We start from the raw sequence: 18,623 nt of genomic DNA, 5'->3' as shown, positions 1-18,623 counted from the left end.
CCTTTCAAAGTAAGGTAATATTTCCCCTAGTTCTCCAAACAGTGAATAGCAAAATAGCTAAATGTGTTTTTGCAGAAGAATGTAAGCAGTTACCATTTATACAAATAGTAGCTTGTTTTGAATCAATATGCAAATATCAGAAAAAAATGCAATGGCGTATTACCTAATTTATAACTATAATTTGAAAGATATGCATTGGAGCTCTTGAACCTAAAGAAAATATTCTTCTCATTAAAATATTCTTCTTATTAAACAATGTGGCCACCCCTGAGATATATCATCATCATTATATCATCATTTAACAACTGCTTTTCCATTCTGGCACAGGTTGGACAGCTTGACAGGAACTGATAAGGCCAGGGACTGCACTAAGTTATATACTGTTTTGGTTTAGTATCTATGGTTGGATGCCCTTCCGAACGCCACCCACTCCTCAGAGTGTGCTGGGTGCTTTTTTACATAGGACCAGATGCTTTTTAAGTGGCACCAGCACCAGTGCTTATTACATGGTACCTTGATTTTAGGATCTTAGTTCTGTTGTGGTGGTCAGGTCTTCTCAAATACAGCAATGCATTATGAGTATATATATATATATATATATATATAAAAAAACACACCAGCATCAGTTGTCAGGTGATGTTGGGGGAGAGAGAGAGAGACAGACAGACAAAGGAGTGGTTGTGTGGTAAGTAGCTAGCTTACCAACCACATGGTTCCAAGTTCAGTCCCACTGCATGGCACCCTTGGGCGAGTATCTTCTACTATAGCCTCAGGTTGACTGAAGCCTTGTGAGTGGATTTGGAAGACAGAAACTGAAAAAAGCCTGTCATGTATATACATGTGTGTGTGTGTGTGTGTGTGTGTGTGTGTGTTTGTTTGTGTATCTGCGTTTCTTCCTCCAACATCACTTGACAACTGATGCTGGTGTGTTTATGTCCCCATAACTTAGCGGTTCAGCAAAAGAGACTTATAGAATAAGTACTAGGCTTACAAAGAATAAGTCCTGGGGTCACTTTGCTCAACTAAAGGCAGTGCTCCAGCATGGCCGCAATCAAATGACTGAAACAAGTAAAAGAATAAAAGAATACATACACGCATGCACACATACACACACACACACATATATATATATGTATGTATGTACATATTTATTGGGTTGTCTGGAAAGTTCATGCTGATTTATAATAGCTTTCAACTTATTTTAGAACATGGTGAGCCCATAAAATAGGATTTGACAACACCTCCATTTAGAGCACCGTTTAAGCTATCTTTTTGTGGAAGAAGGTTTATGTTCCTATAACCTGTGTTAATTCTGTAACTCTTTAAAATGGAAGATAAAGTTCATTTTCGGCACTTGATGCTTTGGGAACTAGACAAAAATTGCTGCAGCTCGGCTGGGATGTGTTACCCCACCCTCCATATTCACCAGATATTGCTCCTTCGGATTTCCACTTATTCAGGTCTCTGCAGAATAGTCTTAATGGTAAAAAATTCAATTCCTTGGATGATGTAAAAAGATAGCTTGATGAATTCTTTGCCATGAAACCACCTCAATTCTGAGAAGAGGGTATTTTCAAGTTAAAGGAAAGATGGAGACGCATTGTGCAACAAAGTGGTTCATATTTCAGTTGATTAAAAATGTAGTGGCAAGTATTTATTGACCTGTTTCTTTCCTTTAAAAAACGGCATGAACTTTCCGGACAACCCACTAAATACACACAATGTGGGTAGGTTAAAAATCCAAGCTGTGCCCTTTTGAAGCACATCTGCTTATTCCAGTATTACAAGCCAGTATGTAGACACTGCTGTTATTGTATGGATGTAAGGTACATATTAGAGTTGAAAATTCTGGAAATATTGTTTTCAGAGTTATTATATAACAAAACAGGATGTTGGAAATTTTTCTGTTATTAGTTATTTTCATCTTGCATTATCTTGTAACTTTAAAATTTCAAGGATGTGATTGTTTAGTTTTAGACTGACACTGTAGGGTAGGTGTGAGGACAGAACCAGTGAGCTTGAACATAAAAACAGACAGAATAATTCCATTTAAATAAACTTTATTTCTTAACTGGCACTTTACTTTATCAACACTGAAAAGATGAATGGCAAAGGTGACCTCTCAAAGAAATTTTGAACTCTGAACATAGAAATCCAAAAGAAATATTAAGTAATTTTATCCTACATTTTAACATATCTGCCAGTCTAATACCATAATAATAATAATAATGGTATAAAAGATGGGCTACAGCAAATATTCTGCTCAATACCACAGATTTGCTTGTCAGTTGTTTGACCTTAACCAGTTGAGCATGTCCCTTGGTGGCTAACGATATGTGCATCTCTGATCACAAGCAGAAGTAGTGGGGGACCATGTGTTGTGAGGAAGTCTTTGGAGTTTGGATAATTTACCTCTGGAAACATGGGTGTTTCATTCAACATCCTTAAACAACCCTTATTCAAGGACCTTTTGTGTGGGATGGGTTACTAAACCTAAAGAAAATTCTAACTGGGCCCCACCTGCAAGGTCATGCGCTGTTTATCTTGATATGAGATCACCATGTCGCGCACATATGGATGTGATGCATGTGCCTGGTGTACCCTTATCAGACAGGTAGTCATGATGGGTATATTTTACCCCAGTGTCACTGACGGCATGCACTGCTCTCTCACTGTATAATAATAATAATAATAATAATAATAATAATAATCCTTCCTATTATAGGCACAGGGCCTGAAATTTTGATGTGAAGGGCTAAGTCAATTACATCAACACCAATGCTCAGCTGCTAGTTATTTCATCAACCACCAAAAAGATGAAAAGTAAAGTTGACGGCATCAGAATTTAAATTTAGAATGTAAAGACAGACAAAACGCTGAGTGGCATTTTGTCTGGAACGCTAGTAATTCTTCCAGCTCACAGTCTTTGATAATAATAATAATAACTCTTTCTATTATAGGCACAAGGTCTAAAATTTTAGAGGAATGGGCTAGTCAAAGTAATCGACACCAGTGTTCAACTTGTGACCCTCAAAGGATGGAAGGCAAAGTCAACCATGACAGAATTTGAACAGAGAATGTAAAAACAGACAAAATGCCACTAAGCAATTTGCCCAACATGCAAATGATTCTGCCAGTTCACCACCTTAATGATAATAATTATTATCATCATTATAATAATAATAATTATTATTATTATTATTATTATTTCTTTTATTGCCACAAGGTCCTCAAAAGAGGGGGACATTACAAGACCAGTTTACAATTTGCGTAGGGATTTACATAAGAGATGAGGGAGAAAGAATGAGCAAGGAGGGTGACATGAGATAAAAGTATTCATAGTATACAAAATATGTGAACATATGACGGATGCAGCTCTCCTGATACAAGAACACTTTCACCTTGACCACCAAAGGCACAAGCCTTCACTCAACTGTTATTCTACAATCTACAAACATATTCCTAAAGTATCCTAAGAAACTTTTTGCCACAGTCATTCACCTTCTCACAAATTCAATGGGAGAAAGTAAATCTCTCTCCACTTTCATTTTCCTTTCAAAGTGGTACTTTAAAAAGTTGAAGAGGAAAATGTCTTCTTCAATCCTTTTAGCCTTATCCACCATACAACCTCTTTCACCACAGCCAATAATAATAATTCCCTGATGCAGTGCCAGACAGTAGCTCTCGTGGCTTTTAATCTTAATTGATTGGAAGTGTTATCATGTATATTGCTTTGTTTTGGTATAAAAGATGAGCTACAGCAAATATTCTGCTCAATACCACAGATTTGCTTGTCAGTTGCTTGGCCTTAGCCAGTTGAGCATGTCCCTAGGTGGCTGATGATATGTGCATCTCTGATCATGAGCAGAAGTAGTGGGGGAGCATCATAACCATGTGTTGAGAGGAAGTCTTTGGAGTTTGAATAATTCACCTTTGAAAACATGGGTGTTTCGTTCAACATTCTTAAACAACTCTTATTCAGGGACCTTTTGAGTGGGATGGGCTACTTGACCTCAAGAAAATTCTAACTGGGCCCCACCTGCACTGTTTATCTTCATATGAGTTCACCATGTCACGCACATATGGTTGTGATGCATGTGCCTGGTGTACCCTTATCACACGGGTAGTCATGATGGGTATACTGGGCTTCGTATATTTTACCCCAGTGTCACTTTGATGGCATGCACTACTCTCTCACTCAATTATAATAATAATAATAATAAATAATGTTTGTTCCTTCTCAAGCCATGTCTGGCTCATAGGGCCAGTTACCTGGTTTCCTTGGCATATAGGTTCCCCACCTGGACGGACGCCAGTCCATCGCAGGTGAGCTGCAAGATGCAGGAGGAAAGAGTGAGAGAAAGTTGTGGCGAAAGAGTCAGCAGAAGTTCGCCGTTACCTTCTGCCGGAGTCAAGGAGAGCTTAAATGCTTTGCTCATAAACACATACATCACCCAGTCTGAGATTCGAACCCACGATCCCTCGACTGCGAGTCCGCTACTCTAACTACTAGGCCATGTGCCTCCACAATAATAAATAATATTAGCTTTTGACAGAAGGCCAGCAAGTTTGGGGGAGAGGGTAAATCAATTACACTGACCCCACTACTTGACTGGTACTTAATTTATCGACTCCAAAAGGATGAAAGGCAAAGTTGAGCCCAGCAGCATTTGAACTCAGAACATAAAGATGAAATGCCACTAAGCATTTTGCCCAGCATGCTAATGTTTCTGCCAGTTCACTGCCTTCTTAATAATAATAATAATCCCCTTTCTACTGTAGGTACAAGGCCTGAAATAATTGGGGTAGGGGGTAAGTTGCTCACATCAACCCCAGTACTTGACGGGTACTTAATTTATTGACCCCAAAGGGATGAAAGACAAAGTCGACTTCGGCAGAATAAGAACTGAGAAGACAGTGGAAATACCTATTTCTTTACTACCCACAAGGGGCTAAACACAGAGGGGACAAACAAGGACAGACAAGCGGATTAAGTCGATTACATCGACCCCAGTGCGTAATTGGTACTTAATTTATCGACCCCGAAAGGATGAAAGGCAAAGTCGATCTCAGCGGAATTTGAACTCAGAACGCAGCGGCAGACGAAATACTGCAAAGCATTTCACCTGGCATGCCAACATTTCTGCCAGCTCGCCGCCTTAACAACAACAACAATAACAACAATTCTTTCTAACTTCTTTTTTAAATATTGATGTGATACCTTTACTCTTGAATTGAAGTAAGTTATTTGTTAGTTTACTGTGATTACAAATGGTTTTTGTGTTTTTTTTTCTTTAATTTGTTGGCACCCTTCTTCAATCTGAAACTCTCAAAATATTCACGTTCCATAACACCCTCTCTGATTTTCTCTCCCTCCCCATCTCCTTCCACAAGTTATAAACACACTTTCCCTGGAACTGAATCTTTCAAAAAAACAAGGATCTAACCATATGTTTTCAACACTTCTTCAAACATACATTTTAACTTCACACCACTACCACCACCACCACCACTACTACTACCATATCCCCATCTCTGAATGTGTAGGTGGCAAAACAAACTAAGAGCATAGACCTTGTGTACAGAATGATATGTAACAATAAAAAAAATAAAGAATAAGACACATGACAGAAACAACAAATATAACAGCAATTACTATCAACTATATCTTCAAGTTACTTCAATGAACCGGTGCTCACCCTTCCCCTTGTCTAAGAGGGAGTCTACTCAGGTTATGGCTCCAATAAACCCACCTCTCCTTGATGCACTAAATAACAGTTGTTCTGAGACTAATTGAGTGTTCTGCTGCCAAATTTTAACTTGCATCATATAGTACGATGACACTGCGTTCTATGTTAAAACAACAGCAGAAACAAACAGATGATATGAAGTGTGACCCAGCTGACCAATCAAACTTTAATTAGTGCTGTTTATTATTAAGAGAATCCAGAAGGCGGTGAGCTAACACTGGGCTAAATACTTAGCAGCATTTTGTCTGCCTTTATGTTCTGAGTTCAAATTCTGCCAGAAGGCATTCATCCTTCTGTGGTCAATAAATTAGGTAACAGTGAAACACTGGGGTCGATGTAATCAACTTGCTCCCTCCCACAAAATTTCAGGCCTTGTGCCTTTAGTAAAAAGGATTAATATTGTTGTTATTATTATTATTATTATTATTATTAAAGCAAAGAGCTGGCAGAATCATTAGCACACTGGATGGAATGCTTAGCAGTATTTCGACCATCTTTACATTCTGAATTCAAATTCTGACAAGGTCAACTTTGCCTTTCATCCTTTCAGGATCAATAAATTATGTAAAAGTGAAACACTGGGGTCGATGTAACCAACTTGTCCCCTTCCCCAAAATTTCAGGCTTTGTGCTTTGAGTAGAAAGGATTATTAAGAGAATCTAACCCTTGAGTTCACTTCATCATTTCTTTTATGACAAGAACTTCAGTATGGTTGGTTAGCATCTGAATGTTTTATCTTTCATCTTTTATTTGTTCCAGTCATTACACTGTGGCCATGCTGGGGCACCACCTTGAAGAACTTTCAGTCAAATAAATCAGCCCCAGTACTTTTTTCTTTTTTTCGACTCATACTTATTCTATCAGTTTCTTTTGCTGAACCACTAAGCTACAGGGTCATAAACATACCAACACCAGTTAAGTGGTAGAGAGCGAGATACAAACACAAAAGAGACAAAGACAGATATTGAAATTCGATCGAGAACAATCCAGAGGAAAATGCAATTCTCACCAGCTATATAAACTCACAGTTCTTCAATTAGTAATTAGTTTAATAAGTGCCAAAACGCAAAACTCTTGGCCCTTGAGTCCTTTTGTTGCGTCTGCTAAATATTAATAAACATATACATATACTCATGTTTTGTGTTTTATTTTTCCTATTTGCATTACCATATCTGTGTATATATATAATAGTTTTCTTTCAGCTTCCATCTACCTAATCCACTCATAAGGCTTTAGTTAGTCTGAGGCTATAGTAGAAGACACTTGCCCAAGGTGCCATGCAATGGGACTAAACCTAGAATCATGTGGTTGAGAAGTAAGCTTCTTATTTCTTTATTGCTCGGCACGTAAAAAGCACCATTTCAGCGTGATCGTTACCAGCATCGCCTTACTGGCACGTGAACAAAACATTCAAGTGAGGTCGTTGCCAGTGCCACTGGACTGACTCCTGTGTAGGTGACATATAAAAGACACCATTTCGAGCATGGCCGTTGCCAGTACTGCCAAACTGGCCCTCATGCCAGTGGCACGTAAAAGCACCCACTACATTCTCGGAGTGGTTGGCGTTAGGAAGGGCATCCAGCTGTAGAAACTCTGCCAGATCAGATTGGAGTCTGATGCAGCTATCTGGTTTGCCAGTCCTCAGTCAAATTGTCCAACCCATTGCTAGCATGGAAAGCTGACGTTAAATGATGATGATGATGAAGGAGCTAAACACTGAGGAGACAAACAAGGACAGACAAAGGGATTAAGTCGATTACATCAACCCCAGTGTGTAACTGGTACTTAATTTATCGACCCCGAAAAGATGAAAGGCAAAGTTGACCTCGGCGGAATTTGAACCCAGAACGTAGCGGCAGACAAAATACCGCTAAGCAATTCGCCCGGCGTGATATGTTACATAAGCTCTTTACCACACACCCACGACTCTCACATATTCTTTCCATTTTCCTTTATCTAATATAAAAGATATGTGACAATAAGTAAAAATTTTATATCTCACTGGACCGATAATATTTCTATAGATTTATTCATCATTATCATCATTTTAACATCTGCTTTTTCCATACAAGCATCAGTTGAATTGAGAATTGTATTCTACAGTGACATGTTCTTCTTATTACAAACATTTGTTTCCATTTAAGGAACTTACATACCTGATTTTTCACATGACAAACCACAACAGCTGGACATGTTTTCACAACAGACACAAACACATACACATATATCCTCAACTTAGCTTCTATTTTTCCCAGGTCTACTCTGACCTGAAGTAGTAACACGTCAGTGTCCCAGCTATGGGTTAACTAGCACATGTCCTTTTGGATAGATGGAGTTCATCAGCTTGGAAAGTAGTCTGTCTAGGAGAAAGAAACTCTGATATAAAACCACAGCTGCCATGCAGGATGGCGTGAACAAGGCAGATTTCAGTTATATCTGGGACATCTGAGAGCCTGCTGCTATCACCCTAACCAGATCCAGCAAGTCACCACTCCCAATGTTGCCAAGCGTGTGGTCTTTGTGATCGCAACACATGGTCCACTCGAAGCAAAATCATACAAAGACCATCTGTAAGTTAATGCCTGCGACACACATATATACACTCAAAGATATGATTGGCTTCTGTACAGTGTCCGTCTATTTTACTTACAAGGCATTTATCAGCTTCAGATTATAAGTAGAAGTTACTTGCAAATGGTACCATGCAAGAGGAATGAACCCAAACACAAGTCGTTGCAAAACAAACTACACAGCTATACAGCTGTAGCTGTGTCTATAGCTATGCAGGTATCTGTATAAAGTAGAATTAAATCAGCTAAATAATTATAATATATTGGTTTCAGATTTTGGCACAAGGCCAGCAATTTCGGGGTAAGGGGCTAGGTTAATAACATCGACCCCAGTAATCAACTGGTACCTACTTTATCAACCCCGTAAAGATGAAAGGCAAAGTTGACCTCGATGGCATTTGAACTCAGAACGTAAAGATGGATGAAATGTCGATTAGCATTTTTTCCATTGTGCTAACGATTCTGCCAGCTCAATGCCTTAAATTGTTAAAATATATTGATATAAAACAAATTCATTCAGAAGTCACTTCTCTACTACTTACAAACAAGTTATATCCCAGCCCAATTGCCTGACAAAATGAAGTAGTTCATACTGAAGAAAATCAAAACTGAAGTTAAGCAGTCAAAAATTTAAATGCTGAAATAAAAAAAAAGAAAAGAAAAGAAAAGGAAAAACAAGTAAGGGTTAGTATCAAGAAGAGCATCTAACTATCGAAAATCTGCCTCAATAATGCTTTGTCTAACCCAGGGGTGGGAAAACATTTTAGTGCAGTGGACAAAAATTTCCAAAGAAAAAGATCCACAGGCAGGTAACATGTTCTCTTATATCTGTGTAAATCTTGTATATATCTATGTATAATTCAATATTCACTAATAAAGATAAGTTTAACGCATTAAATTAAAACATAACATCTTCATTAATGCCACCACTGAATTTAGGACGTTTGTATTACCTATGAGGTATTCTATATTTTTCAGCTAGAATGTAGTCAGGTTTCAAAGAGTGGTATAAACATAGCAATATGTATTTCATAGTGATAACAAAATTTGCATTCAAATGGCAATTACCGGATGATTTCTGTTTGAGTCTGACCGTTTTAAGTCATAGTGGAAACATGACCTATGTTGCAAATAAGCATATGAATATTGTATAAATTTTATAATCGAAAAATTTACTATATTTTGTACATACGAGTATATCAGCCTGCAGGTGCAATTAAATGGGCTTGTGGGCACAATTGTGCCTACGGGTGAGGTTTTCCCCACCTTTGGTCTAATCCATGCCATCATGAAAAAAAATGTCAAAATGATGATGGACATTATATATATATATATATATATACATAATGTTGTTGTTTGTTCCTTCTCGAGCCACGCCTGGCTCATAGGGCCATTTTCCCAGTTACCTTGACATATAGTTGCCCCAACTGGATGGGACGCCAGTCCGGCACAGGTGAGTTGCAAGATGCAGGAGGAAAGAGTGAGAGAAAGTTGTGGCAAAAGAGTCAGCAGAAGTTCGTCATTACTTTCTGCCGGATCCACGTGGAGCTTAGGTGTTTTGCTCATAAACACATACATCACTCAGTCTGAGATTCGAACCCGCGATCCCTTGACCACGAGTCCACTGTTCTAAACAGTAGGCCATGTGCCTCCACTATACATAATGTAGGTAGGGTAAAATCCCAGCTGTGTTCTCTTGAAGCACATCTGCTTAATCCAGTATGTAGACACTGCCATTGTTGTATTGATGTAAGGTACATATCAGAGTTGAAAACAGGAAGTTGGAAAATTTATTCTCCATTACGCATTTCATTTGCTAATAAGTTCCTATCAGCAAATGAAACATATGTAATGGAGAATAAATAATACCAAAAAATTTTCCAACTTCCTGTTTTGTTTTAAATATATTTACATACATTTAAAAGATGGTACTCCAGCTTGGCCACAGTAAAATGACAGAAAGAATAAAAGAATATATACATATATATATATATGTGTATGTATGTGTCATGTATGTATGTATGTATGTATGTATGAATGTATGTAGATATGTATGTATGTACGTATAAAGTTATGTACATATGTATGTATAAAGTATAAACCAAGCCGACTTACATGAATTGGAATTTGACACAAATCTTGAGAGTATTAAGAAAGTAGCAGACACATTTCCTTCTACATATGATACTAATTATTCTGTAAAATGGTTCCTCGGGTTTGTGCTGGTACTTATTTTAGTAGCAGCAGACTGAAGACTATCAAAGGTAAACTAGGTAGAATTTAAACCACTGTACAATAAATGTTGACCATTAAATATCAAGTGTTCTTACCAACAATGAAAATTTGATATTGCCCTGTTTCAAAGCCAATATTTTGGTTCAATATCAGTTCTAGGTTGAGTGGTTTTCCTTCATCATAGACCAGAGAGTTCAACCATAAACAAAAGTACAAAATAAGATTAGGTCCATCAGTTAATTGGGACTAGACACATCACTTCTCATACACACTGCCATCAGGTTATGACAAACACTTGACAATTGTGATTATCCAGACATCTTCACCCACTGTTCCCTAGAGGGTTGCAGAGGTAGAGTCCTCAAGCACCTCTTCCATAGGATCCTCTTTTTCTTTTATGTTCCCACTCCTTAATGGTTGCCTCCTCCTGGACCCACTTCAGGATCCTGGGACATGCATCCTTTGTGCTTCCACCCCATACCTCTCAGAACAAGTTGCAAGCATATTGATTGTTGTACCAGCATTTGTTGGAGACTGCAATATATTTTTCAAATGGATACTTTGACCTAAGATCCACATGACAGACAATGCAGTATGGTTGTTCTTTTGGTTCCTTTTCATATTGCAGTCTTTGGTGGTCTTAGGCACCAAGCCCATCATTAGAAATGAAATCCATATTTAGTTCTCTCTTTTCTTGTAGTTTTAAAGTTGCTGAACTATTACTACTAAACAATAAGATCACGTGTTCAAATGTTACTGTTGCCATTAGGTTATAACTTTAGGCAAAACAGTATTCTCCCTAGCCACTAATATGCCTGTCCAACAACTGATATCACTCCTAACTTCATTATGATTGGTTAGTATTATTTTGAAAGGATATCGAATAGCAGAGATATTTCTACTAATTTACAAATATGTGTAGCAATCAGAATAATATCAATCAGATTGATATGGACATGTGAAAGATTGACTAGTTCCCAGAACCCATGAGAAAGACCTAAGATACTGTCCATTAATCAAATTGATATGCAAAATATTAATCAACTATATGTACTTTTATAGAATAATGAAAAAAAAACGAGTCATATCTGGTACTAAATAATTTATATTACACACATACACACACACATGGCCTGTTCATGCTAAATGATACATCTCATCAGATCAATAAATATCCCAGAAATTATACATTTAAATATATACCCGAGCTTGTTGTTGTCACTTTGTTCTTTAATCTGAACATATCTAGAACATAAGGAGAATTAACGTTTTTGTTGAAAACATTTATTACTAGAAAAGTATAATAGAATGTGTGTCATATGAATAACATGCCCCAGAATTTTCTGTATCTATGGACAAAAAAAAGGTTGTTCAGAAAAAAAAAATATCAAGTACCGTGACTTAATTTTCATTCTATCTCTTTATGTTTCATCACATTTTAAAATGTTTCTACATACCTAATATGAGGTGGACAAATACAATCTCCACTCCCCTCAGTCTTGTATCATTTTATTTCTGATTCACACACATACATACAAATATATATATCAACCAACAAGCTGTCAAGAGAGAACACAAAGGGACTTCAAGCCCTGAGCACTCTAAAGAAGAAATACATATCATTAGAACTGAGACGGTTCTCAGTTGCAACTCAGAGTTCTCCATTACTGCTTATCATACAATAATAATGCAAAACTCTGAGTAAGGACAGAAAGTAATCTCTGCTCATCATCATTTTTACATTCACTTTTCCTTGCTTGCACAGGTTGAACAGAAGTTCAGCCCATGCAAGTATGGCAAAGTGGATGTTAAAATGAAATAATGATGATGAAATGATATAAGGTACATGAATATGAATGAACTGAAATAGGAGATAAACACTCTTAAATTAAATTATCAATAACAATATTTTATATTATTGCTATGACTAAAGAGGAAAAGGTGTGACTAAGACTTAATATTAATGAGTGAGAAAGTTGTAACATAGCTCTCCCTAGTTTTGTACTCAGTATGAGCCAACAGATGTAACTAATATGGAATTTGTTAATGTTGATTAAGTCCACCTCATACCTTATAAAGACTTTACAAATATATATTTTGTATATCTAGGAATAAGTTGGTAAAGTATGGTTTGAAAGAAGATTTGGCTGTTACTTCTAGCAGATCAGGTCAAGTACCATCAGAGAATACCTAATTGACTCACACAGAGGTGTGTTTCATGAGAAGAAGGGTTAGGTTTAGTTGAAAACGGGAGTGCAGTTCATGTGAAGTTGTGGCAATGATGCAGTTCTTCATAGAAACAGGAACCATTTTTTGATATTTTAGATTATTGAGTCACTAAGCATTACCAAAATGTCAGATTTTTCACTGACTGAGAGAAAATGAAAGAGATATACAAGGTGGGATTACATGGTGATGGAGTAACTGTTTAGTATTTAAACCAGCAATGTCAGGCCCAAATATTCTACCCATTTAATGTTCAAACCAGCCAGATCCAGCCTCTTACACTTATCCTACAATGTCATTCTAAAAGTAAACAATCATATTGACATCTCAAAGCTATGAAATAATGCATGATTAATTCAAAACAAAATGAATAAAGAAGCATTACATTTGACAGAATAACCTGAATGCCAAAGGGTTTAACATAATGTTGGATTTAAAAGACAGGAGAGTAGAAAGTGAAGTTGTGTATATACATAAGACTTACTGTTGATGTTTTAGCACCACCACCCACACCATCCCAGTCATATACCTCCAAGCTTAAGATATGATTCCATAACTTTGATCATCTCAATGGTAAGTATGAATGATGTCCCAAAAATTTCAAGTTCAAACATAAGTCCTCATTTCAAAGAAATTGTTAGGAAGCATCACAGCACAGACACTAAGTAGCCAGGAATCAATAATATCTGTGGTCAAGGTTTCTGTACATGGTAACAACTCTTGGAAGACACAGATATCACAATCAACCTCCCCAACACACACACACACATTCTCTGGAGTTAATAGAGCTAATCACACTTTAATGAATATTTATGATTATAAAAGGTCAACTAATTAACTTTTTATTACGTTAGTTCACAGGATATACATATCTATATATATATATACACACATACACAATCAGTTTCGTTTCTACGTATGCCTTTCCATGCTGACATAATTTGGATGGGAGATACTGAAGAAGTGCTTTGCAACCAGATGCCCTTCCTAAAGACAACCTATTTAATCACCTTTTGACGTAAGTACCTATTCTAATACCCCAGATACACAAGGTTTATATATAATAATAATAATATATATATATATATATATATGTTTTTATGATAGTCTAAAGGAGTATGGCTGCTACATTAAGCATGTACAAGCTCTCTCGTTACTCAACTGCACAGGCGTGAGTATGGTTAGTAGGAATTAACCAAAGATCAAAGATTAAAATGTGAAATAAAGATGGAGAGAGAACAAAACCTTGGAGGACACTAGAGTGGATTGAGGAGGAGGACAGTAGAGAATTGTAACGTTACCAATAGCGTTAAGTCGATTGATGAAGTTTTAGATGTAGACATTTAGCTCCAGGTGTGTTTTACAGGAAGGAAGTTTAGCAAGAGGTTTGTGTCTAACATATTGACAAAGATTATATAGAAAGTCGGACCAAGTCAATTGACTATATTTATGTCATCCTTACTTACCGAAATTATGAAAACAATATTATAGACAAAGATTAAAATTGTTCGTTTTCTCGTGGCATAAATTTTTCCTAGTTAAGGTCAAACTATAATATTAACTTTATTATATATTTCCTTACACTTCATAAAAATACATATGTGTGAAGGCTGTAATGCCGGCGAAAAAAAAGTATTAATATATATTTGACTACGTGTATGTAAAGCATTCATTTCACACCGTTTCTTTACAAATACTTACTAGCGTGTGTTTGATAGTGAGAAAAACATCAAATGGGGTAACGTAAAAGAAAGAAGAAAAAAAAAACTGCAAACACAACAAACAAATATAGTAGTTTATTTGTTGTTGCTGATCGAATTGAAGTTTCTGATATTGTTATTACAACTTTGTTGTTATTTCGTTGTCGTTGTGCAACGGTTTAAAATTTAAACTCTCCTTGAAAAAGAAATTACATTAGAACAAACGGTATATCTGGTATATACTTGACTAAGAGTATATAGTAGATAACAGACAAGAGGGAACCTTCATGTAGTTGTAGTAATAGTAGTGGTCGTAGTAATAGTACAAAAATTACGCGGTCTAATTAAAAAAAAAATCAGAACAAATGAATAAACATATTTTGTCTGAAGAAGCTAGCAGGTGCCTTTTCTTGTCATATATATATATATATATATATATATATATATATATATATATATATATATATATAAACACGTGTGCGTGTGTATAAAAGTAGTAAGAAGACTTAGAGTGACTGTGTCCACATTTCTTGTCATTGTGTACTAAATTAGAGACCAGGTGCTTCTCATTAGCATACAGTCGTCGTTGGTGAAGATGTATTTCTTCTTTCCCACTGGAAGGATCGAACGTTTCCCGTGCTGCACTTTAAGCCAAAGCATGTTTGGATTTTTACTACATGTCAGTTCAGTTTATTAACATACATTCAATGAAAGTTCGATACTGAACTGGAAATGATGGGTGCGGTAAGCGACGTACAATTAACACACAAAAAATAAAATGAGAAAAGAATTTCATTTATATCATATATATACACACACACACACACACACACACATATATATATATATACATATATATATATATATATATGTGTGTGTGTGTGTGTAGAGAGAGAGAGAAAGAGATAAACAGAAGGACGGAGAGAGAGAAGAAGAAAGGCGTGAAGAAGACAAAAGGAAACGAAGAGGAAAGTGATGCTTTCAGAAATCGTTAAGCGGAACCTAAGTGTTTAATCGAGTGTGCTGGTGGTCAGAGATTTAAACCAGATCATCCTGAAATTATCTCATGGAACAGCGATAATTAGGATTCCGCTAGGTAGGCTGCAATCGGACATGCATATAAGTAGGTAGGTAGCTTTAGTAGACCCTGACTGACTCAGAGGTTCGTTTTGCCGATAATGCCACCACCACCTCAGCGTCATAGATAAAACTCACACCCACATAAAAACAGATTTTTAGCTTACAGCTGTGTCATTCGAACACCAAAAAACTTAGATAATATTAAATGAGTATAGTCTTGAAGAAGAAGAATACCTTATATCTTATCACACACACACACACACACATAGATTTTGTAGATGTTTCTGTGTGTGTAACAATAGCAACATGGTTTTATAAATGATATGGGAAATGCTATAACAGATTATCGCTTATTTCTTATTGAAAGCCGCCGAAATATGTTAAACACGTTGACCAAATGACTTATTTTATGACACCCTTGGTACACTGTAAAGTTTAAACAAAATATTCTTTACGATGGGAGACGAAACAAAAAAAAAATATACACAGACGTAAGAGATCGATGCATGATATGAGATACGATAAAATATCTCATGGATAAATGGTCGACATTATTAACATTACAAATACACACATATTTTATATAATATTATGTATAATATTACAAATGCTTAGTACATGAGTATCTGAATAGATAGACGGTGAGAGTGTTTTGTAGTGGGTGATAGTGGAAACCTCCATAGACATATAAACAATGAAACAGCTCTACACGTGTGTTAAAGGTGATCAGCCATTAATTTTAAGTTCGTACTTACTTCGGCGTCGTGCCTCGAACCTGCTTTAACTTGCGCTTAAGTAACTTCCACATTGCTTTCTGAAATGCTTTCTGATGCTTCTAAACCAAACCGCAGACATGTCAAAAAGTCCGGCGATGCGGTTGGCACCAGCCACCAACAATGTTGCTACTGTACAGTAGGAAGGAGTGCCCGTGCCCAGCTAACATCGTCAGCGCCCGCACAGCCGTCGTCATTGTAAACTGACGTCGTCGACGACGCCGCTGCTTTCTCGCCGCCTACACCGCCAACAACAACAACAACAACAAAGAACGTCAACGCGCTACCACCGTCACTGCCACCATCAACACCACCACCACTGCTGCCTTAGTTGTTCAGCTTCATCGCCGCCGATGCCTTTACCACCACTACCGTCACCATCACCATTACCATTATCATCGTCGCCTGCTCTCGTTTCTCCTGCCTCACTGCATACGAGGCGACAACTATGACAACCACCTGCCCACGCCATACATACATTGATGGTAGGTGAATAAAAGGGTGGACTGCACAGTGGCTTGATGGATATGATGATAGTGATGGCTGCGATGGTCGTCAAAGTGGTTTTGACGGTGGTGGTGCTGATGGTTAAAAAATAGTGAGAGTGATAGTGATGACAATGACAGTTGTTTTTGTTGTTGTTAGCCCCAGGGCAGCCCCTAACTAAACAGACTTATTATAATCAAAGACGTTCCGGCTATTACCATTCGGTCTTTTCGTATATTCAGGAATATATTATAGAATGTGTCCTTCCTTTTTTTTCCCCTCCCTTACTTTCCCCATGATGATAGGGTGTGATTTCAGGGAATTTGGCTCCCATTTCTGGTACGTTGAACCACCACGAGGGCACACTGTCTTTGATGGCAATATGTACTGGCGGCAGTTGTGATGACGGTGATGATGATGATATGTGGAGGTACTGTTGGTGTGATTAAAAAAGGGGGGAAAAAATCATAAAAACAAAAACGTGATGAAAAGTAGGGAGGGAGGTTTCTTGAACAACAATTAACAATGTACCGGCTTTGTTTTGTGTTTTTATTTGTTTTGTTTGGTTTTGTTATTAACCTTCCCCTCCGCTTTGTTGAGCCTGCTGTTCACAACACCAGGCCACTAAAAAGGTAACAATGACACCATCTAAAAACCTGAAAGGCTTCAGCCTTTCAAAAACAGACACAGACACACAAACGAAAATAAAACAAAAAAAAAAGACAGAACAAATTAGAGAAGACATAGCGATGGCGACAGAGCTTTTCTGCTTTTATATTTAAAGAAAAAAAAAAGCGGGTAAATAGCCTCTCCATATAGAAAACCTTTCTAGAAACTCTTCAACAATGAACAGAGTGCTCAGAGGCAAAACAAACAAAAATTTATTTCTTTTCATTTGTGCTTGTTTGGCTTTGGTTTCTTTCTTGTTTAATAAAACTTATTTTTCTAAAAGTTGTTTGCACACTCACACATAATCACATATGTGTTTATACATGTAGCTGCAAAAACCCGTCGGTCAAATAAGTACTCAATACATGTGTTGGGTAGAGTGGATATGTTTATGCATAGCAAAAGGCTCTTACGTCCAGAATAATCACTGGACCCATGGAATGGAAGGGCTCTGTGAGGAAACTTTTACTACTCGTAAACAGACATATACATATGCACTCACACACATACATACATACATACATACATGCATACACATACATACATGCATACATACACACATACATGCATACATACATACATTCATATATTCATACATACATACATATGTACATACATGCATACACATACACACACACATACATACATACATACATACATACATACATGCATACACATACATACACACATACATATATACATACATACATACATATATACATACGTACATACATGCATACACATACACACATACATACATACATAGAACACGATAACAAAAAAGAAAACGCCTACAAACAGGGTGAATCAAAAGACCGGTGAATCAAAAGAAAACTGGAGAAACTTGAAAATTAAACAGCCACCAAGTTAAAACAAAATGGCCAGATCTCATATGGGACCAAAAAAAAAGGTATGTTCTGCTGTGGAAATCAGCTGCCCCACTGAACATAAATGTGGTTAGAAAAATACAAGAGAAAGAGGATGTCTAGGGACCATTGATAAGGAGTTTTTGATATCCAGTACTCAAGATCCATGTTGAGCTTCTTATCCATTATTATTGGTGCAACAGAATATATACCAAACCATCTGGAATAAAATTGGCTGAACTTGGAATCTTGGAGAGAGAATGCAAAT

The 18,623-nt window shown here is 36.9% G+C and overlaps 1 protein-coding gene across 1 annotated transcript in view; it reads right to left on the bottom strand.

Annotated features, from left to right (window-relative positions):
• Positions 1 to 16,717, bottom strand: part of LOC115214985 (actin-3-like) — a 102,961-nt gene extending 86,244 nt beyond the window's left edge. Inside the window, exon 1 of the mRNA XM_029784084.2 lies at positions 16,317 to 16,717. Within this exon, the coding sequence (XP_029639944.1) occupies positions 16,317 to 16,369 (53 nt within the window). The 5' untranslated portion in view covers positions 16,370 to 16,717. The remainder of the gene's footprint in view (positions 1 to 16,316) is intronic.
• Positions 16,718 to 18,623: the final 1,906 nt, after the last annotated feature.

The sequence above is a fragment of the Octopus sinensis genome, linkage group LG8 (genome assembly GCF_006345805.1).
Source record: "Octopus sinensis linkage group LG8, ASM634580v1, whole genome shotgun sequence".
Lineage (NCBI taxonomy): Eukaryota > Metazoa > Mollusca > Cephalopoda > Octopoda > Octopodidae > Octopus > Octopus sinensis.
The sequence above is the reverse complement of the archived record's forward strand: the minus strand, read 5'-3'. Positions and strand labels throughout refer to the sequence as shown.